Genomic DNA, 24,082 nt, shown 5'->3' with positions numbered 1-24,082 from the left:
CTTTGCTTGTACTGTTTGCTAAATATGACAGGAGCCATCAAGTCAATACTGATACTAAATGATGAGACAAGTCATAACTTCATGATGAAACACTAAAACTTAGACAGCTGTTATTTTTCCTTCTTAGTTACTTAAGTTCATATAGGACACCAATTTTAACTCTTTTGCAAATAACTGTTTGGGTGGATTGCAAGATTTTATGTGACTTTTTGATTAGTCCAGTATAAAACAACTCTATAAGTTATCATTTCTTAGTTCTACCAGAGACATTTTAGGTTTCTGACAAAATTGAAGCAGTTCTTGCATGCATGTGACTTTTCATAATTTTTATTATACATCAAAAAACCTTCTTTTGAATGTAAGCTACGAGATATTCAGAACTGGAATTGAGGCAAACTGGAAGAAAATACATGCCTAGAATTCTTCTGGGGTTGCTTGGTCATGTGCTTTCCCCTATCCCCTTTCATGACCTATTTGAATTTTAACTTAAATGTCACAAGACCCACATCAGCTGTAACTGACATCAGCCAAGGCGAGAACTGTATCAGAAAGTTTGATTATTGGGTTTGGGGAGCTTTTTGACTCTGTTTTTCAGCTTAATTGTTTTTAGTTCTAACTTTTACATCTTCATATCAATCTAGTTTTAGTTGTAATTTTTAATTAGACCGATTTCCAGTCCAGTTGTAGGTTCTTCAGGTATGTCTGTCTAAAGCCTATGCAAAAAACTCACAGGGAGGTTTTTAATGCAGCATGGTAATGTTTATGTCTTTGACATTTGATTTTATTTTTTTTTTCCAATTTGGAGGGTTTTCAAATTTCTTACTTTTGAAGTTCAGAGAGATAAATAAACTAAAAGCTTATTAGAAAGTCACTTGTATGTACCTTGATGTCATAGGAAGTTACAGTCTTTGCAGTTCTAAAATGGAAGCTCTTGGATCAATTTGCTTTGGTAATTTATAGCAATTTGCATGTGTACTGTAAGCCCGAAACCAGAGAACTTTTCCAGAAGAGCTGTGTTGCTGCCAGAGCTTCTATCAGGGTACCTGGGGTTTTAAGATGAACAGCAATAGAGACTGTCATGCCAGTGTCTTCTTACTGGTCATAGACAGACCCTTCTAGTTCACAGCTTAACTCAGATCATTCTTGTTATTCTCTGCTTAGTTTAATTACTAATATAGTCATAGGTAAAATTACTTTTCATCTCTTCCTGTTCCTTTTCTAGATGGCTATGATTAGATTTCCAAGGTTTACATGCCATAAGGATTACCATAATGCACGCTTACACTTACTGTTCATTAAGATGTATATTAATCAAATTATAGCCTCAAGACTTCTTACAAAGAAATGAAGTATGCATGTATATAACTTCATTCTTGACTAAAGACTATTCCTGTCAATTCATGAGTTTTCATAAAAGAAACAGTGCAAGTAGTTAAACTCTTCCTTTGAAGGTAAAGAACTGATATTTACAGAAAAGAGAAAATTGAGTTCCTAAACTGTGTGTTTGGATTTGTTTGGTTTGGCTCCTGAAGGAGCAACTACTTCTAAGAGCACAGTACAGGTTTATCCTCCCAGCACTGTTACTATCTAAAACTTGTATTGCTTGTTGTGAGAGCAACATCAGGATTTTTGAAAAATCTTTTTATATAATCCTGTCTAGTTCAAAACATTTACACTCCCATGCCTATTTAAAACTTCAGTGCTTTCAGAGGTCACATCATATTTAGAGGATATGTACCATGATTATCCCATAGTATTCATCGATTTACTGACAGATAAATAACAAAATAAATTGCTTTTTTCTTTCTTCTGTGTAGTGGAAAGACATAGCTTTCACCTGGAATTTCACTTGACTTTTTAAAATTTAAATTGGTTCCAGGACTCTCAAGTGTAGGGTTAACGAAGCCTTAAGGTCATTTGACAACAATTCTAGTGACTGAGTTTTGAGGTTTAAGCTGTACATGCTCTTAGTAATATTAAAAAAGACTATTTAGGATAAATGAAATTGTTAATGCAACATACTTTTGGTGTGTTCCAGATTGATACAGTATTTCAGGAGAACCTTTTTCCCTTAAAACTGTTAAATTCTCATTTAGTGTTTGGAAATTTTAAAGCTTTGATAGAATAGAGCTGTTCTTATATTTTCTGTTTCTTCACAGATGCGCTTGTGAATGTATAGTGTACAGCTGCATAGACAGGCTTTCCATGTGATGTCTTTGTTGTCTTAGCCCTTACCATTACACTTCTCAAACTTTTTGACTACAGGGAACATTTGTGTGCATGCAAAAACCTTTAAATTTAACAAATATTTCTTAACTATTACTGTTCAGTATTCCATGCTTTCTTGCCTTAGTATCACGTCATGAAATTTCTGTAGGAAAACTTCATGATATAAGCCTGAAGACGCATTACTAACCTTAAAATGTCAATAAAATTCACTTTTCTTAATTGTGGACAGCCTGGATAGCAATTTCGTGTCAAAAAGAAAAATAGAAAAATTCCTTGTGTACTTCTAATTTGTGCTGTGGAATAATACTTGGAGGCTTATGAGGCAACTTACATCTTTGGCATCTGATTGTGGACTACTACACTTTATTTCCTTCACTGGAATGAAAAGAATTAGTTTTTACATGTTAACATACTGCAATTATTCCAACTGATCAAATTTGATGATGTAAAAATTCTATTGAAATTCCTCCATTCTAGGAAGAACACCTTTGTAAACACCCTAAGATCTGAATTCTGTAAGTGACATCAATAAGGAGTTTTTCTGGAAAATGAACTTGGCAATATAAATTGACAAATATAAAGCATATCACAGTATCAGCGGGAAAGTAGTTTGAAAAAAGGCACTGTAGTTTCACATATGTGTTTGTAATCATCAAGATCCTCTTTAATCTGATTTTTCTTTTGCATTTAAATTTTTAATATAACTGATTTTTTCAAAACAAGTTTTGCTTGTACTTAATATATATCTATAGTGTGTAAATAATTAGCTATTCTGATAAGTCTGTCTTGCTGAATATATGGTGGTTTTCAGTGAAATTTAATGAGAGTGTATTTTGTTAGTGACTCTACAGTCACTCTGGGTAGTGTCAAAAAGAATATGTAACAGAAATTCTGTCACAACTGGCTTGTTTGTATCTAATAAGAAATGAAGTTCCTAACTGCAGTGGAAGTAAGAATAAAATAGCAACTGTGTTTATAATACTCTGGCTTTGTGTTTCAGCAGGTCTTTGTGATATTAATGAAGGTACAGTGGTGCCAGAAGACCGGTGCAAGTCGCCGACATCAGGTAATCATAACTTTCTCTGATCTTCAGCTTCTTATTTTCCTACGCATTAACTCAACATTTACTAGTTAAGTAATTATATAAAACCTGTTGTCCTCCCACAGATACTTTGAGCTGTCATAAATTTTGCTGTGTTGCACAACTGCATTTTTAAAACAAGGCTGATATAAGAGATGCAATAGGAATATGTCATAAAGATGAGTGGCATCTTTAAGTGGCAAATTACTATTTTTCTTTGGAATCAGAGGTCTTCAGAAACCAGCATCCTAAAGGAGTTATTTGATTTTTTTCAATTGCAACTGCTGTATGTGAACATTTTAAATTATATTTTAAAGATTTAACATTTTATTTCATATTGGCTAATTGAGGCTATAGCCATGTTAATACTTAATAGTGTATGTAGTATTAGAGGTGTATATGTTTTGTAGTAGCTAAAATTGTCGCTTATCTTCACTTCTCACTCTGAGAACTTTTAAAGATGTCATTTTGTTTCATTCAAAACTATGCAAAGTTAGAGTAAAGGACTAAACTTCAAGTTTAAATCAAGTATGTAAAGTAGAATGTGCAGTGTAGTGCAAAATGCTAATCAAGACAGGAATCTAAAGATAGATTCGTTTTCTATTGTAGCCTGTATCTTTCAAAGCCAAGTTGAAAGCGTAATAAAACAAAATATTATGTTTATAACTCTAGTAGAAAGTTTAACAAATTTTAATTTCTGATTTGACAACTGCTGTGTTTTGATGTTAATTTTAAATTGTGCAGAACTTACCTGTAGATCAATCAATGTCATTTTTGCTAGCTCTTTCTAAAAGTAAATTGAATTTATTTATAATTAAAGCGAAAACTGGATGGGAACTTTAATTAAAAGTCTTAACTGAAGATGTGATTTCATGACAAACATCTGTGATGCTGAGTGCTGGCATGCTGAAGTTGTTAATTTCAGCATCATTTATAGTGAAAACTTTTTTTATGGTGTTTAGAATGAAGTGCATCTTTCCTATTTTGTTTTTGAGTATCAAGACTGATGTCTGTGAACAGTTTGCTGTGCAGTGCTGCAGTTGCAGTAAATCCCTTTGTCTGTCAAGGTTGAGGATAGTTATCAATCTCACTAAGGTGTTTGAATTTGATCCACTTAAAAAGTCCAGGCTAAGTGTGGTTTCTGGTAGACTACTATAAAATGTGTGCAATGAACAGCTAGTGAGTTGTAAACCCTAATGTGTATCCTCTTTTCCCTTTGCTCCAGCATCACCCAAATATCAGCCCCAACTGCTTCCAACTCATACTGCTTAAACGTAACACCCTGTGTAGTATGAATTAGATAGTTTCTTTCCTAAGTTGGAATCCAAGTAGAGTAAACCTTGATTCACCATTTCTACTAACAATGAAGGCAAGTCCAAAGGTGAAAATCAAGGAAACCCCTAAATTTAACAATTTGCTTCCCCACCTCTGTTTAACCCCTCCCTCCTGTCTGAGGTCTGTGAGCTGTAGTAGGTTAAAAATTAATGAAATTTGAATGTTTCTTTAAGACGATCAAATAAGGAGACAGCTTAGAATAGGTGAATTCAAATGTCCTGAAAGGACACAAAATCAGAGGGAAATTTCCAATCCTCTAGAAGTAAAAATGAGTCTCCAGTTTGGGTTGACTTTCTGAGAACACTATTTTGAACTTAGTTCATTTTAGAATAAAACCTAGAAGTTTGGAGAGCTGAGTATTCTGTGGAAAGATATATAATTTATGATGTGTACATGCACAATACTGTGGATAAATAAGTCTAAAGTACCAAAACCAGCGAATGGACAAAAGATGGAGGACGAATGGAACTGTTGTATTCTCATGTACAATAGAATCTTGGAGTAGTGAGGCTGGACTGTGCCTTGCTTCCCTTGATTCTGTCCTATACTCTCAGCTCTCAGTGAATTAGATGAAGGTCATGATAGGCTTCTCAATTTTTCCTTTGGAAAAAACTTGGAGGCACCTCCTAACATGAATATAATTTGGGGTTTGTGAAGGGAGACGAACTGCAATTCCTTAGATTTGGTTTAAGTTTTATATCTTTTCTGGACAAGAGCACAAGACTGGAAAGAAGCTTGAAAATTCCGTCTAATTTTCAGTGGTAGGAGAGGGCATTTTTGAGATATTTGCTGCAAAGGGTTGGTGAGCTTCTGAAGCAGGATGGAGGCAAGATTTAAGTAAATTTTTTCCAATCTAGAGGCTCTCTAGTTAAGAGGAAAATACAGAAGCACAAAATGTTTGCATGTTCCTAGCTTTAAGACTCGAGGATGGGATTGGCAATTGAGTCCCTTATTGGCTTTAATTGTTACAATGGGATCTATAAAAGAGACTAGTCTCTGTTTGGACCGAAGTCTAAATTTGCTCAAATGATCTAAGTCTTCCACCTTTCAATGTCCAGGTAAAGAGAAGTGGAAGCTAAATTCCATTAGACTTCCTCCAGTGTGTAGCTATATAGTTGAGAGGACTGTGAAAGGGACTACCTGCCTATGCAAGTTAGGACAATATCCTACAGTTTCAGTAACACAGAATTGTAGAAATACTGTGAAAATGTCTCCTACTTTTTCTATAAATGTCAAGCAGTAATAGGCCTAGACTCTGGGGGTGTTTATCTGACCTGTAAAAAATTATATAGCGTTGTAATCTGACAAGATTTTGTCTTCAGGAGTGCCAAAATGCTTGTGTTTTGTTCTTATTTTACACTTCAGCAGCATAAAATCCAATTAAATTTGGATGTTTTTAGTTAAACAATGTTTTACTTTCCTGACAATATTTTAATTTCATGACAACAGTAAGCTTGAAGCTGTGATCTGTAGCCACCACCAGTATTTCAGGGTTAGGGATACAGAAAAATCCCAGGTGGTAGCATTGGCTCAGAGTCGTCTGCAGAATAGTTGAAGAACTGTGGTCCAACAGTGACTTTACTGCATTGAAAAGAGACAAAGAAACAGCTGTATAGAACTTGAGTTTATGGTTACATCAGTGTTTTGTGAATCATAATTTAGGTTAATCATTGTGTCTGGAGGAATGATTAGTACATCTATTTAGTTATTCAATATAAACATTTAATCAATGAGGGAAATACTTCTATCAATAAACTTGCTGCAATGTGCAGCATTGTACCTTGCATTATAATTTCTGTGATTAATCCTGATATGGCAGAATTCTTATCATACCAAAATAATTTGTACTGTATAATATCTAGTACAACTACAGAGAATACCAGTATCAGTATTTGATATTTTAATTCCATCATTTTATCTTTATTAAACTCAAAGCTTGCATTCATACATTGATTTTGTGTCGTATATCCACTTCATTCATGACAAATGTATATCCATTTCATTCTGTCTCCACTTGTAGGTTCTGGTTCACCAAACAATTCTGATGATGAACAAAAAATGAATAATTTTATAGAAAAGGGTACAGTATTTTTCTTTTCTCTAGTCTTGTTTTTTCTTCAGTTCACCTTTAATACACTTAGATTGATCTTTTTTATTAAAATATTATTTACAGTGAAGACCAAAAGCAGAAAGTTTTCCAAGATGGTAACCAATGACATAGGTAGGAACTAGAAAAATTCTACTCTTTCTAATCCAGCGCCTTACTCTATGCAAAACTAACCCAGCAGCAAAAAAAAAAAAAAAAAAAAGGCAAAATAACAGTCAAATTTCAATGCATTAAGTTATTTATTTTTTTATTTTTCATTCTATATGCTAAGTGGTAATTTCTATGGGCTGCTTCTGTACTAAATACACTGGGCACAATAATTTTTAAAAGAATCAGTGGTATTGGTGGTTGAAATTCTCTGATTTTACAGTGCACTTCTCTATTTTTCCAGATGGGTGAAATTCTAATACATAGTAAGAGTTCAGTCTATGCAAGTCACAACATTATTCCACTGCTTTTGTGAGAATCTTTGAGAACATGTGGCTGATATAATTTCTTTTTTATATGTTGTATTCATAGCCATATGGTCAGATTTCTATATGGCTATGGTCAAGAAAGATGTAGTTTTGTGGTTTCATTTATTCATCTGGAAGAGGACTTGTTCGTGTATATAAGTATACCCCATAACTGTTCCAGACCTCCATTTACTTTTCTGCATCCAACAGCAACACAATACCCTCCCTACCAGCTCTAGACTTGTGTCTTAACAATTGGGCAACAAAAATGCCTTGGGATATGTTGTTTGCAGGTAGATTGAACGCTTTTATGATTGGCATGGAAATAACTCTGCTTCTGACAGCTGGGTCATTAAATAAATGAAGGTGAGAGCTGTATGATTTAATTTTGGGAAAGGGACTCTTCTGCCTTAACTGGGATACGGTTACTTTCATTGCAAAATCACTTTGTTAATGGTTCATTTTGTTTTCATTTAGCAAATTAGTATATCATTGTAGGATAATTTAATTTTATCTCTTCAGTCAGTTTAGGTTGAAATGACTTTAGATAGTAAAACTGTTTACTAAACTGCTATTTCATAGTTTGGGTAGAAGCATAGGGTAAGACTAGGGAGGAAGAGATTTATTTTCCTACAGTTTCCTTTGGATTATTCTGTTTGGCAATTTAACTTCTGTCCTAAATCATTAATCCCCTTCATTGCAATTTAGTAATTAGGACAAAGAATCATTCAAAGTTCAGTGAGACAAATATGAGTATGATGAAGTGGTCCTTGGAATCCGAGGTACAGAATGAGGAAGAGCAAGAATATGCCCTTTGTACAGTACCATATTGAGCCCTTCTTGGAGTGATACCAGAAATGGTAGGAAAGATGAGTTCTGAGGCAGCAGAAGCCTGAATATAATTTTAGAAAGCAAATGGCTGTCAATAATATATTATGTGAATTTGTAATTAAAAAAAATTTAGTATCTTTTACATGACCCTAGTATGCTTCCCTAAAGGAAATTTAGGGTAACTAGAACCTAATGTTCAAGTCTTCTAATGAGAAAAACAACACTTAATCTTGTGCATGTTATATCAATGTCTGTTGATGTTTCCCTTTTGTCTCTTCTGAACGTAAGACACTGTCTCATGCAAAACACATGGAAAGTTTGTCTGTGACCTCTTTTTTCACTTCTTTTCAGAGAGTTATGTTAGAGCATTAATAAAATATGCTAATGATAATTCTATAGAGCTATTCACATCTGTTTCAGCTTGAAACCTTTCAACTGAAAACATTTTGAATGTTTTTCACAGCTAAAGAAAGAAAAGCATTTATTTACAAGTAATGCATTCTTCATGCTCTAAGTTATACTGTGATTTCTGTAACTTGTAGAGTTTATTTGAACTTTAAAGATGATTATTTCTTTTGCATTCTCTTCGTTTTGAGTGGTTTGGTACTGTGTACTGAATGTGGATGTTTCACTGCCATGTTTACTATAGCTTATCTGGCATGTTTACTCTAGTTCTTTCTGAACTTACATTCTAAACTCTTTCACACAAATAAAACACCTCTTCTGTGTTAATAGTTGCATGGGTTTGCATTTCATTGTTTTAAATTGAATTACCAACCAAATGTGAATGGACAATGAGTTTTGTAAAATGTGTCACTGTCATTAATGTCACCGTGTTGTATGAAACAAATTGCTTACCATCAGCTGTGTTCTCACGGATGAATTTGATGTATACAGCATGGTCATAGCTCTCTGCACTGGCAATTAGTGCAATCAGTTCAAGTTCCTTCTGTTCTTTGTCAATATGTGAAATACAACCTGATAAATGTGTTGCAAAATAGAATAAGAATCATTTACATTGGTAACTTCAGTTGCTTTTAATATCACTCCTGTGTTTGTCACATGGGAACAGGGAGCAAGAGAATGCTGCTAGCAAAGTGTGAAGTAATTTCATTTCAGTGATAAGGCTGTAAAGTGGTAACTGTAACACAGTTAGAAATATGAGACATCGTAATTTCTACAGATTTCTATAATTAGTGTTAGTACTAAACAAGGAGTCTCTGATTTGTTAGAGGATCAACACCCACATAAAAGTGAAATAATAGCCTAAGTAAAACAATATGCAAATGCTTCCTGTAGCAACATTCTGATCAGTTGGTCTGTTTTATTTGTTAGTTTTTTTAAACTCAATTGTGAATGCTCTGTGCTAAGGAATGGATAGCAATTCAAGTTAAGACCTATTGTGAATATGTTGCTTCTGTGTTGTGTTTGCCTTTTATTTGCAGAGATGAACTTTGAATAAGTTATAGTTATCTTGGAAATACTGAGATAGTTGATTTAACTAACTATTTCTAGAAATTCTAGAAAGTACTGTGGCCATTATTGAAAGCAACCCATTCTCTTAGGAATGTCAAATATTTGAAAGTATAAATAGTATGCTGTAAAGTGTTTGTAGAAGCGTACTAGCTGTAGATGAATTTACAGAAAGAAGAATGGTAGGAAGTACCATGACACATAAGGCTGTGTCATTTTTATAGAACGATATTGGACTCCAATTTCAGTAGAAGCAAAATCTTAAGCTGTTTTACTTGTACTTTGGTTAGTTAATTAATTGGCATGAAGAGATACAGGTGATTAAATATTATAGCTAAAAATCATGTTGAAAGTGAAGATGTATTGTAATGGCCATTTCTGGGAAAAGCTTTCATAAAGGTTATTGCAAAATGTGGTAGATTTTAAGACCTATAACTACTCTAGTAGCCTACATGTCAAATGCTTCTCAGGAAAATTGGTCTTGTTTATTTACTGCAGTTAGTAAATTTAAAAACAACTGCAAACGTTATTAGTAGACAGAGCTGAGCAGGGTAGATTTAATTCCAGACTTCTGTAATCCCTGCTGCTACTACTGACATAAAGTTTTTCACATTCGTTACATTCTAAGTGTACACCTAAGTTTTTCAAACATTACCAAAATAATTTTCATTGAATCAAATTTTAAGATGCTCATTATAAGTTCTCATTTGCCCTATTGTCAGACTATGACTGTTTCTTCCAATGTGTTTTTAATACTTTGATCTAATTTTGGATATACCCAAGTACATGTTTTCTTACACTCTCTTATAAAATGGTTTAATTATTCTTATAGGAAATTTAGAGATTTCAACATTTGGTGATTGGTAATATAAGTATTTCACTTCTGTGTAGTTGTCAAATATAGAATAACTTGGGAACTTGGGTACGTGTAACAAATTCTAAGCTGCTTAGTTATTTCTCATGTAATGTTATATGAAATAGGCTTCATAAACTGTTCTCTTGGTTGTCAAAACTCCAAGAGACTTATCTCCTTTATAATCTTTAGAATTTTATTTTAAAAGGTTTAGACTATTTTCTTAAAGAAACCAAGGAGAAATTGCTGTAGCTTTCAAACTGCTATACATTGTAATGTATAAACTCAGGATAATCCACTGCAAATAAAATGTGTATTACTTTTAAGCCATAGCTTCCTATTGATAGTTCAGTCATGTCTCAGCCTTCAGGTTTTCTTCATTGAATTGAAGGTTACACCTGCCATACTGACATGTAACATGCTATGCTAAGGCAGCCTTTCATATTTTAACACCTGCCCTCCCAAACCTGACCTATGAGAAATCTCAAGAACCCTTAGCTTTGGACAGTTCTCTAATATGATGCCTAATCATATATAATAACAGAAAGAATATGGGTGGGCCTGTGTGTTACTCAAGGTTTTCTAATTTAGAGGAATATTAAATGTAGGTCTAAACTCAGGCAAAATAGTCACTGATGCCCTGAGCAGTAGTATGCCAGGAGGAGCAAAACAGCTCCCTGATCTGTCTTTGTCTCACACCAGCGGCAGAAAGGTAGTCTTGACTGTAAATGCTGCAGCAACCACCACCCACGAGAGAGGTGTGGAACTCTGATATGACAGCTACTACTTGAGGTCAGCCATGTGCAGCAGGAGCAGTCAACATCACCTTTGTCCTGTTGTACAGCTGGAGTGAAAAGCCTGGCAATGAATGCTCTCTCTGTAGATCTCCATCCTATATATTCCATTTTTCTGATTTTTATATTTTGCTTTGTAGAAGGTGTCTAGCATATTGTTAGTTTTCATCTGAGGTGTAGCAAAACTGAATCTACCAAAAGTATTGTAAACCATAAGCCAGGTATGAATACAAGCAGATTTTTTTTTTTTTATACTGAGTAATGATAGTTAAAAGTGGCTTATCTGGCAAAATAGTCCTATTTTCTTACTGCACGTTTAGGCAGTTTTTTCTTTAAACACAAGATGGCACCGTTGCTATTGAAATAAGTTCTTATTTCTTATTTACATTTGAATTATTGGGAGGTTTGGCACATTAATATATGGTTTGAAATGTTCTGGGGTATTTTTTGCATAGCACAGTAATTCACAATTTCCAGCAATGATATCCTTTTTCACAGTTCACGTATCCTTTCATCCTATTTATGAGGCATAGTTCAGCGTATGCTGAAAATTATCTGACAAATTTATCTTGTCAACCTAGTTCACACAACTGACCTTTCACTAAGAAACAAAAAGCTAAAACTGTGGATCAGTACTTAGAATCCAACACACTTGCCTGTACTTTTATTACCTGCTACATTATCTATTACCTAGTATCTTCTTATTTTTGTCAGTTTTCTCCAAATTATTAAAATTGTGCCAAATGTTTGTGTTTGAAAAGCCAAAAGTGACTACTCTGGTCTTCAATGACTAAGTTAATTAATCATTGGTGTTATTCACACATGGTAAAAACTGTTAAAATCCAAAAATAACTCCAATTATTTTCCATGTATAAACTCTAGGGTTTGTTCAGTATCTCAGCTCTTATGATTTAAATGTCTAACACAGAAAACATGTCTTATAAGGAATGCCCATTTTGTAATTCACTATTCCAGATGAGAATGATCTCTTTGCAAGCTGATTAAAGTTCAAACTGACAGCAAAAAGATGGGCTCCTGGTCACTAGTGCTGTTTTGTACCATAGTTTTCTGTTTGTATGTCTGAACTCTGATCTGAAACATGAGATAATCTTGCTCAGATACAACCCTTGGCAAAAACTCCAGATGAGTTTTGGCCTCAGCATTAAGCTAGGTATGTGCCAGTGTTAATGCAAGGATGAGGGTAGAAAACATGCAGTCAGACTGCCCTTTTCAATTTCAGCCTGCACTAAAATAAGTGACTAGCATTTCCATCTGAGAGTAAGTAATTTCAATTCAATTTGAACATACTTTTAACATTGACACATGCAGGAAATTAGAAGATTATTTCTGGAGTCCTATTTTCAAATTTTCATAATGTATAACAGGAATAAAACTGTTCAACTATTCAGATAACTAGCATTTGCAATATTGATGAGCATAATTGATGATACAGTGAAGAATTACACTTTTTGAAGGAGTAGAAGTAACTTTAAATCACATGCTTTTCTTCAGGGTATGTAGAAAATGGAATGACTTCTATTCAAGTGATAATTAGAATGAGTTAACTCCATTTTTAACAGAGAAAAGCAGCAAGATTCAGGCTGCTTTATGAGTGGTATCCATTGCAGGGTACTTCTAGAATTATGAGGCTATTCTCAACATCTACTTTAGCAAAAGAAGTATTATCCTTGAAAGATGGTGAATAATTAATTGCTATAGCAAAATTCAAGCATGTGTGTGGGAAATAAATTCAGAGTGTAGTCCTAGTCTAGTAAGCTACATCAAAATAATTCCTTCTCCAGTAATTGTTGAAAGAAAGATGGAAGAGGGATGTATGTGCTTCTAGTTGAGTTGGTATGTTTATTATAGCAGCATTTTTTAGTATTTTACTGCAGTTTAAATGCACTGCAAGATTTCCCTTCCTATAAAAGGAATTTTTAAGTTAGGAAGAAGTTCAAGTGCTATTTATCACTTGAACAGTATTATCAAAATTATACTATCTTTTTTTTAATGGTGATGTTGCAAGTGTTTGTAAGCTGCTGGTTTTGTGATCATTCTTCTAAGGTTGTGGGTTGCATCTCAAATTATTAGCTTTTTACATTTGCATTACTGTTTTACCACCTCCAAGTTCATGTTTTTCTGTTTTAAATGTCTCCAGTTTGATCAGAAAGTAGTGCGTAAGAAAGGGGGATTGTGTCTTAATTTTATGTAAACTTAAGTGCACATCTTTGCAGTGGCCAAGAGTCTGTATTCTGTTCTCTCACCTGAGATAAAGCTTGGGGTTGAACCAAAGCCGAAGTCATCCAATCTATCAAGTTCTGCCTGAAGCCTGAGGAGAAATTAAGCTCAGCAAAAGTCATAAAATGATGTATTTAGGGATTTTGCTGTCTTCCATGTTTTACTTTGCACCCCTCACTTGTGGAAGTGAGTCTTTGCTTTTGTGGAAATCCTGTAAAGTACTGCGATTAATGTAATAAACAATTATATATTAAATATTGGGAAAGAAGCAAATAAAGGCCAGCAGAATTATGTTTCTTCTTTTTTAAAAAAAAGATATACTTCACTTTTCAGCAAAGATGTCCAGGAAGCTAAGTTTGCCAACTGAGTTAAAGCCTGATTTAGGTAAGTTTACAGAGTTAATTTTATTTTTACTAAAACTGAATGCAAGTACATTAGAGTCCTAAATTATGTAAGCTATCATGACTTTATGTTGCATTTATGTGAAGTATAGAACTAAAATGTTAATTCCACTCTTTTTGGGGACTCTCAGGCACAAAATGTCTTTGCCATCATCTTAAGGTAAGCCTATAATTCCTGTATATGGCTTATCACACTTTGATCAATTTTTAGGCATCTGTCACTCACTTTATCAGTAGTGCTGTGATAGCAAAAGCATGACAAGCAGACAAAATAAGGAAAACTGCTGCCATCTGATACATTTTAAACTGAAAAATGAAATATCTTAACAGGGTATGTTGAGGTCCTCTCAACAAATAGTTGGCTGTAGTTTTATAAACTTTAATTGTCTTGTGACCACTCTCTCTAAATTAAAGGAACATACAGCTGTTTGGATGGATGACCAGTCTGAGAATTTAATTTTTCTTGAAAAAGCACAGTAACTTTTTATATAGGAAGCAGTTCAGTTTTGAAGTCTGTAATACTAAAGGTCGTGTTGCATAAGTAAAACAGCATACAAATGAGTAGATTATTTTTTAAAATACTTTGACAGCCAGCTTGTAGATCATATCCAGCTCTCCTGGGGAGAGGATGGGGAACAGCTGTAGACCTACAGCAGTAGATGCAGCTGCTTTCTGCCTGCCACAGCTCACTCCCCTTTCTGCAGCAGAACTGCTACCACAAGCCCAGCAGAAGACAGACCAGGATCAGACTGGCAGCTGCAGCACTGTGTGTGTGACAGCTGCTGCTGCTATTGACAAGGAAAAAGTCCATGACACTGGGATATTCTGAAACTGAGCTGGACCACCCTGATTTACAATTACAGCTTGCCCCACTCAGAGAAATGTGAAGTTGGAAGCAACCTTCAGAGATCCTTTAATCCATTGCTATGGCAAGGATACAGATGTTTGACAGTTAAACCTCTGATCTATTCATGGGCCTCCAGAAAATATGAGACAGTTTCAATGTTTTATAGAAATTAGACAAATTTTCTGTTATTTAATCAAACTTCCTTGCTTTCATATGAACTTTTTCTTGTCCTTTCTACAATGAACAGGGGTAACAAGTACTCCCTATCTTTGTTAGCCATTTTATGCTATTGAAATCTGTCATCATATCTCTAATTTCATTTTTGCAGATTTTTTTTTTTTTTTTTTTTACAGAATTCAACTCCTTCTTCTTTAGATTATGTTGTCTGAACCTAGGATGGCTTCTTTTAATCTTCTCTGGAACTGGAATTTTTCCTTCTCTTTCTAAACCCAGTGCCCAGAACTAGAGGGATTTAACTGTGGCCTTTTTTGCACTAAAGAGCAGAAGAATTTGACTTCTCTTTTTGATATGTTTATATTCTTCCTTACTATGTTTACTCATGGTTTAGGGGTAATTTTGGCATAGAGTGAATTTTATCATACTTTGCAAGCTGGAACACATTTGTACTTAAACATTATCCAACTGTAGTTCTGCTGGTTTACTCCCAATTCTTTGGTGGCAATAAGTACTTTGAAGTGTTATTTTTTCTAATGAAGACTGGAGAAAAGTGAATGTTGAAGTTTTTTCAGCATTTTCCAATCCTGAAAGAGTTGAAGCATTTTCTACATTACTTAATATTTGCCGTTCTTTCTACTGAAATAATGGAAAGGGGTTTTTGTCACATCACTTCTGATATACTCATAAAATAGTCTGTACCATCTGAATTGTAATAGCCTTTGACTGGTTTTGTTTTTTCGTGTGTGTAAATATCTGCACTTAGATACCTCATTTTGTTCTATATAAAATTCTTCAAGGTTTTTAGGTCTGTAAATAACTTCCTTAAGCATACATAATCTTTTTTTTTTATTATTTCTATCTCTTTTCCTAGTGGGATAGCTTTTGCATAATATTCTTGAAAGACTGTTGCCTTGCTTGTTTGGGGTTTTTTGTTGCTTATGTGACTCCATCTACTGCCTGTAGGAGACAGGTGAAATGCCTTTCTCCCAAATTCATTATCCTATCATTTTCTCTCATGTCTTTCCATGGCTTCTTGAAATCTACTCTTCCATGATCTTGTTCTTTCAGATTACCTTTCTGTCTTTAGATCTTTAACCTACCCCTTTTCCTTTCTGAATACATTAAAGAAAATCTGAAGTGTGTTTCTGTATTTATTCTCCACTTCCTAAAACAGAAGTTTCTTGAACATACCCTTGTCAGCATTATACCATTGCTTTTCAATGTTCTAATCCAGTGATAAAGATACTATTGCCGCTAGGTCCTATTCTTTGGTTTAGTTGCTCAAAAGAGCCTCATCTTTCCATCTTTCTGATGAAGTGTTATGTAATGATTCATCACACTGTTGTTCCTTCCTCTTCACGTGAACCTAATCCATTAACAAATCATTGACTTCTTTCTTGAGTTTAGGATAAATAAGATGCACTAAAACAGTTAAACTGTTTACCCTTATTCTCTCTTCAGAGAGAATTGACCACTCTCAAAAATACCTGTATTATCTGGCAAGTTAATTTTTATTGGGTTTTTTTCCTGTCCATTCCAATGCTTTTGGAATTTGTACACATGTTCTTCAAATATTCAACCAACTAGAACTCATGAATGCACATTTAATGTTATGCCTATTGCAGTTACTGTATTATTATATTCAGACTGATTAATCCATGTTAAAGTTGAAAAAAATGCATTAAATTATTAAATATTCAAGACTGAAAAAAAAACAAGTATCATAAGAGTTGGTGGTCATTAGAAGAATTTTAAAACCAAATAATTGTTTTCATTGTTTTACTCTGGATTTAATTTTATTTAAATGGAAAAATGATGTTAATATCTGAGTGGTCGAGTTAATTTCTTTCTATAATCCATGTTTTACATTTGACAGCTAAAATTCAACAGGACAATAATTGTTTTGTATCCTTGTTGGAATGAGACAATTATATCCTGAGAAGATTCACTGTTTATGTTAAGTAGATGTGTGTATTTAGTTACATGAAATCTCGTATATATGGTTTCTAAATGCATGTTAGATGTTCTTTGTAGAAAGTTTTGCCATAATTTAATGAAACTAACATAGTATTACTTCCAAAAAGTATGTGGTTGAATGTTGCTCTTTAGCTCTTAGTCTTACTTTAAAGATGCCAATGTATATGCCCTACACAAAGATCTAGACCAAGAACTTGATTTTTTTTAAAAGTCATTATATGAATTGCATCAAACTTTTACTGGTAAGAGCTGTCTTGTGCTAAAATTCTGCAATTATGAATGGAGAAAGTAAAGCAATAATTTTTGAATGCACAGATAAAGTCAGTGTATGCAGACGTATTAAGTGTTGCCACACCTACAGACAGCACACGGCTAGAATGGAGCAGCACATTTATTCGTTTGAGCTTTTGTTAACATTAAAATTCATTTATTTGCTAAGCAGCGAGCAAGACATCCTGAAAAGTTTTAGTGCCATTACTGGCACTATGGTACAACATTCAAAGTGGAAATCTTCAGCTTTGCATACCAGTACCAGGTGGCATTTGGTAGCATTTGTTGTTTCTTTTACCGAAATTTTTGGGATCTGTAAATAGCCTGTTGGATCTCCTCCATACACTTTCCTAAAGTGGGACAATATTATTATGAGTTCCATGTTACAATGCTGTCTGGATGTCACTGAAGTTCCTAAAGTAAAATACCTATTTCTTCATAAGATTAGTAAACTATGTTCCATTGAAGCCAGTATTTTTTAATCTGATCAATATACTAATTGGCAGAGAGGTTTGTAATTCAATTTTTTTAAGGGGTCCTGTTTGATGACTGTTTTTCTCTGGCCCTAGAAGACAGAAATATGCATAAAAATTGTTCATGGTCATTATCTAATGACAACCTCTGCAACAAAGATTTGCTCAGATACAGAGTTGAAAACTGGGCCAAAAGGAAACATGACTAAGGAAGAATACAGGGGTAGTAATCAATAAAATGGTAGTTAGTATACAGTTGATGCTAAAGAATACACAACAATATTGAATTCTCTTAATGCCTGCATTTTACCATTCTTTTTAATTAATACTGATTTATTTTCAGATGTCAAAGACAACTCTTTCAGTCGATCCCGGAGTTCTAGTGTAACTAGCATTGATAAAGAGTCACGCGAGGCAATTTCAGCTCTTCATTTTTGTGAGACTTTCACAAGAAAGGCTGATACATCACCTTCCCCATGCCTGTGGGTTGGGACCACGCTGGGCACAGTGCTTGTCATTGTACTGAACTTACCCCCAGGAGGAGAGCAAAGACTTCTTCAGCCAGTAATTGTTTCTCCTAGTGGTATGTACAAAGCAGACAGGCTAAAATATACTTTGATAAAGTATTGTTTTCCTTCTTCATATGTTTGTAAGAAGTTGAGTTTTTTCAATTATAGAGTAATTAAGAATATATATTCCATTGATCTAGCTCCTAAGATAACAGTCTAGACTGTTTAGTTTATTACCAGAGTTTTAAAGTTGGAAAAGTTGAAAATACAATCTCATAAAATATAAAAATACCACTTTAGTGTATACTTACTGAGAAAACCATGTTTGCAATTGTTAAACAGAGATAGCAGAAGAGACGAGTAATATCAAATGCTCAGTTTATTTTTTTTTTTTTGTCATGAGATAAGAACCCTTCAGTTTTCCTTCATGAAGAGAATGGAATGCAAATTAAGGCTGTATGTTGAACAACTAACTTGAAATATTAGTGACAAAATATTCCCTTAGATTGCTGTAAAAAGTCTTGTATCTTTTCTGATACACAACAACTGATTTGGTTGAAATTATGTATTAGTGGTTTGTTGGATATGCTGTTAAGCATAGATTCAGCTTTCCTACTACCACTGTCTCATGAAAACATGGTGCTCTAGTCCATTTTGCTCACACAGATCATATCATACATACAAATTGCTATGCTATTTGATTGTAATAATGATTAGAAGTGCTGTAATATCTAGACTATATATGTAATTTGTGCCCAAATCAAGTAAGTATTGGTAGCAGTATTCAGATTTGGTAACATGATCATAAAGGCAAGGCTGCAGGCTAGACAGTAGGTTTCATCACTGGATCTGCAGCATAATCCGTTAAAGATATTGCCTCATACGTAGTATTTTTTTGTACTTAGCAAATGTTCATGTTGTTACTTATATGTGAATATACTAAGGTAAATTAAGAAATCTATTAAGATCTGGTCTAAGATACAGTGATTTGAACAGTAAGGAGGGAAAACTTTCGTCTTTCATTTTATGCTAGAGAGATGGATTCAAGAGTGAACTGCAGGGAAGGAATAAGAAGACACATTGCTTGTTTCTGAACCAGTTGAAGGAAAAAGTGATGCTAACCTTTGACTAATAACATCTATTGTTGATATTAAGCACACTTGTACTCTTCAGGAGAGAGTGAAATCAGGTGCATTTGTGGCATTGAACTTGAATACAGATGTGTATGGCAGTCTGGTTCTCTTCCTAAATGTATACATTTCCCTGGAAGTTAATGAAATAGAATACATACTCTTAACCCTTGAAAACTGGTCTAAAATTTTCTTGAGTACGTATGTGCTTCCTTGGTTTTTACATAAATGTACAAAGCTTTTGGTACATATGTTTTGCTACAGAGGCAAGCTGAAGTTTTTGTTTTCTTTTCATTCTGCTAGCTTCTTAAAGGAATATTTTGTAGCTTGAAAGGCAATTTAGGAGAACTGTTTCAGAAATGTACTCAACTCCTTTTTCCTAGGAACCATCCTGAGGCTAAAAGGGGCAATCTTGAGAATGGCTTTTTTGGATACCACAGGATCTTTGGTCCCACCAGCACATGAACCCTGGAGAGAATACAATGTTCCTGAAGATAAAGATGAAAAAGAAAAAGCAAAAAAACGACGTCCTGTCTCAGTGTCCCCTTCTTCCTCTCAGGAAATCAGTGAAAACCAATATGCAGTGATATGTTCAGAAAAGCAAGCAAAAGTTATCTCACTGCCATCCCAGAACTGTACTTATAAGCAAAATATAACAGAGACTTCTTTTGTTCTTCGTGGAGACATAGTGTCATTGAGTAACAGTATCTGCCTTGCATGTTTCTGTGCCAATGGGCATATTATGACTTTTAGGTAAGAACTGTTCGATAGTAACTTAAACATAAAAAGAAGTAGTAGCCTTCTGCTACACAGAAAGGTTCCTTTTCTATTAGAAGATGAATTTAAAAAAAAAAAATCTACATTCATTCAGGGTTAATGAATCTCTAACGCTTAGGCCTGGATAATTTTGATTACACGTTGCTATTAGTTATGCCTCTAACACATGAAAAAGTTTACCATTTTAGCTCAAGCTACCCTGGTTCAACACATAGCTTCAAACATGTGATATAGGTCCATGAGTTGAAGTTTGTCTAAAAGATGAATTTACTCCCTGATGGAGAAAACTGCCTTGAGTCAGAACTTTAGCTTGTACCTGACCACAACTCTATCGATTTTTGTGCAGCTGTTTGCATCACACTCATGCCTCAAACTTACTGATGTTGTGTAGCTTGCTCATGTCTTGAAGGCCTTAAACTCAGGCTATAAAGGCAAGATTAACTGCTAGTAGTTGTACAGGAATCGCTACAGTTGTACAGGTTTAAGTTATGAGTTTAAACATGTAGTAGTAGTTTTTGAATATACTTACTTGTCACTTATGTAATTTTCATGGATTTTTTTTCTTAATGTTTCTAAATGCTATTTTATTCTGAACAGCAGTGTATATGCTTATACCCTTGCACCTGCAATTTAGTCATGGCCTAATGCTAGGATGAATATGGAACATGGCATTTTAAAATTATGCCAGTAAAATTCCTAAAATGTTATTTTTAAGGTTGACAAAAGAAGCTCTCAGCTTGAGAAATACTTATTTATTGTTATATATCAGCTTTAGATTTACTCCTACTACAGTTAAAAATAAGTTTTGATTGTGAGTCTGTAACTCCATTGGTGTGTATCCCAACATATATTCTAAACATCTCTACAAGATACTGCTCACCTTGCAGTGCAAACACTGTTGTTTTTCCTCATTAAAACTAAACTTAGTAATGTTCAGGTACCATATATTGAAACAAATCCTGTCTTACTCAGGATTCATGTTGTTTTCTAACGAGCTCTTCATGGGTGCTAAATTATAAATACTGAATTGTTGCATTGTGTGAGGAAATTGGACTCCCAAGGATTAGCTCCGTTATGTAAGCATGAATTGCTATTGGGAAGTGGATTTAATATGAGGTTTGTGTAAAGCTGTCAGTATGATACAGGTGTCACTGTATCATACCGAAGATGCCCAATACTTATCTACTGATATAAATTTAGATAGTACTTAGTAAAAAAATCTGTAACAAACTATGAAAATGCTATTATGGATGTCACACTTGTCCTACCTGATCTAATGGTTTTGTGTTTTGAAGCTGTAAGGATGTTTTATGCTTCCATTGATCTGAAGCAAGACAATTCCCTGTTATTAACTCTCTCTTAAGAATATTCTTATTTTAGATACATGCATGGCAGAAGTGTCGTTTCTGGGTCATGTGTTACAAAAGAATATTGCTTTTTATTTCTCACTTTTAGAACTTACCTCCAAAGCCAATCTCATTATCGTTCAAAAAAACCAAACCGAAACAAACCCCAAAACAAACAAACAAAGGCAACCCAACTCTTACTGTTGTGGTTATTACATCTTTCTTTGGGTTTGACTTCACTTTGCTTCTCTTGCTACTTCTTTTAGTTTCTAGAAATAATCTTATGCAGGTGGTGTCTGCAACAGAAGCTGTTTAATATATTGTTGGGACATTTGCAGCTAACAACTTGTGTAAGTTTTTTTACAAAAACTTCACAGAGGATGTTTCAGAGACAGCAGTTTATTTTGGCTTCTTCTTGTCAAGAAATCAGGTGTTCTGTCACTCACTCACATTTATTGTTATGTTGAGGGAGAGGAATGTTTGGTAGCATGAACATTGTTATAGCCCAAGTGTATCTGTTCTTCAGTAGATTGATGCAATAAGTACTGCAGTTATATGTGCAGAATCAAAAAGTACAAGGTAAGCAAACTTTGCTCTAAAAGAACTTTCTCTTAAAAAAGGTCAGACAAAAAAGGTAGACATAATTAATTAGATTGTTTGAGGCTACTGAATTCTGTTTTCCTTTGACAGCACACCCCTGCATATTTCTAAGTGTTCTTGAGGAGAAATTTTTTAGACTTGTATTTTTAGAGAAAGGATGTTTCATTGTAAACTCTTGGTAAATACTTACTGAAATACTTTGTTAGTAATTATTAAGTAATGTCTAATTCATTAAATAGCAAATTTGTAATTTACATGTTCAGAGTATCATTTAAATAATACTTTTAAATGCATCTGTGATGCAGGTGCTTAAATTTCACTTTTGAGGTGCTACCTTGAAAAATCTCACGTTTTGAGATTCTCTAATTGCATTGGATGAAACCCTGTTTATGTGGTACTCATGCAGATGAAGAGAAAGAATAATTTATTTCAGTGAGTCATTTGATCAATAATAGACATTTCTGCTATATTTAATGGAGTTTAAAATTCTTTTCCTTAAGTTTACCAAGTTTAAGGCCATTGTTGGATGTATATTACCTGCCACTCACCAATATGAGGATAGCCAGAACATTCTGCTTCACCAATAATGGACAAGCACTCTATCTGGTCTCACCAACTGAAATACAGAGGCTCACCTACAGCCAAGAAACATGTGAAAATCTTCAGGTAATGAATTTTTTAAAAAAATATTTATTGGATATATTCTGAGATTCTTGGTTCTAGATTCACCATGCCTACAGTAATGAAGTTTGTCATACAGCCAAGCACTTTGGCTTTTGTGCTTTGTTTTTTTTTATTTTTTTTCTTCACTGTAGAGTCTGATTCAGGATGAATCACTTCTATTCTTAATTTTTTTCTGTTCCATCCATGCTCTTGTACTTGAATCAGTTTCTTACTTAATTTCCTTTTGATCAATAGGAAATTTCCTTTTTTAACATACAGTTAAAATTCCCTTGTTTGATTGATGCTAGTGGAGGTGGGTGCTGACACAAGAGGGGAATGCCAGCTCAGGACACTTGAAGGAAGCAATTATGTTTCAGGGGTATTAACAGCTTGAAAAGATTCTTGGTCATGCTTCAGCTTGGTAGTTGTATAGAACAGTGAAATAGCAGAACAAAATCAGGAGTCTTACCCAAGCTGTGGAGGGGCAAAAACAACTTTGAATGCATTTCTTTGCTTCTGAATTCCATGAGCTATAAGCTTGCAGACATCAGAACGGAAGGTTTGGTCAGATTTCTTACTGTGTTTTTATATTTCCTAAGTTGCCTTGCAAAGGCAGATGTCCATTTAAGCATATTAATTTTGAAATGCAAATCAGTTAAGTAAATCTTGAAAGTGAGAGCATTACATTAATTTTAGTAATGTGTGCCTTGTTCTGTCCCTTCTTCTTTGCAAAGGAAATGTTGGGTGAGCTCTTCACTCCTGTAGAAACACCAGAAGCACCAAACAGAGGGTTCTTTAAAGGCCTGTTTGGAGGTGGGGCACAGTCACTTGACAGAGAAGAACTGTGTAAGTTTTTATTCCTTGTTATTTTTCTGGTATTTCTACCCAAGGAAGGCAGTGATCCTTGATAAATGTATTACCTGTGTAAATAGAACATAACATTTGTAAAGAGGAAAGTAAAAAAGGCAGTGACAAATACTTTTTTTTGTATCTTTTGTATATTGTACATCTTACCAACAAGATCAGAAAAGCTTGCTTTTTTCACAGGCTCTTTCACCTCATTTATTCAGGAGCAGATTATAAGACAAGAAATGGAACAACTAATCTTACTTTTATTCATCTTTGTGAATTGTGTACTGACCGTGATGCTGTTTATGCTGGTAAACTGAAAGGGAATGTTTTTGGAGAATGCTGTTCTGGACAGTGGGGAAATTAAGACTCCACTCTAGTTCAGTTATTTTGCCAGGTTTTACTCAGTTGATTTGTGCAGAGATGCCTTAGGAATTGAGAGCAAGGACAGAAGTGTTTGATAGTTCAATTCAGTCCTCTGTTTATAGGACAGTAAAATGGCAAAATTTTCATTGCTTTATCATTTTCTCTTTTTTTTTTTTTATTACACCTTTCTTTTTTACTGTAGCATTCAGCACTTTAATATATTTAAAGAAAAAATCTTCTACTTATTCAGAGATTTGCTAGGTGCAGCACCATATTATGCAAGTTTATTTATAAGAACTCT

The 24,082-nt window shown here is 34.2% G+C and overlaps 1 protein-coding gene across 6 annotated transcripts in view; it reads left to right on the top strand.

Annotated features, from left to right (window-relative positions):
• The window catches only part of STXBP5 (syntaxin binding protein 5), a 103,549-nt gene that overhangs the window by 74,012 nt on the left and 5,455 nt on the right, over positions 1 to 24,082 (top strand). Inside the window, exons 19-26 of one of the 6 annotated variants that reach the window (XM_027632574.1) lie at positions 3,233 to 3,295; positions 6,666 to 6,725; positions 6,819 to 6,866; positions 13,730 to 13,780; positions 17,885 to 18,124; positions 19,564 to 19,933; positions 22,404 to 22,569; positions 23,301 to 23,412. In XM_027632574.1, the coding sequence (XP_027488375.1) occupies positions 3,233 to 3,295; positions 6,666 to 6,725; positions 6,819 to 6,866; positions 13,730 to 13,780; positions 17,885 to 18,124; positions 19,564 to 19,933; positions 22,404 to 22,569; positions 23,301 to 23,412 (1,110 nt within the window). Of the gene's footprint in view, positions 1 to 3,229; positions 3,296 to 6,665; positions 6,726 to 6,818; positions 6,867 to 13,729; positions 13,781 to 17,884; positions 18,125 to 19,563; positions 19,934 to 22,403; positions 22,570 to 23,300; positions 23,413 to 24,082 lie in introns of all 6 variants that reach the window. The other 5 variants (XM_027632568.1, XM_027632587.1, XM_027632579.1 and 2 more) reach the window with 5 other exon arrangements.

Source organism: Corapipo altera, unplaced genomic scaffold, assembly GCF_003945725.1.
Source record: "Corapipo altera isolate COAL_440 unplaced genomic scaffold, ASM394572v1 2b, whole genome shotgun sequence".
Classification (NCBI taxonomy): Eukaryota; Metazoa; Chordata; class Aves; order Passeriformes; family Pipridae; genus Corapipo; species Corapipo altera.
The sequence above is the reverse complement of the archived record's forward strand: the minus strand, read 5'-3'. Positions and strand labels throughout refer to the sequence as shown.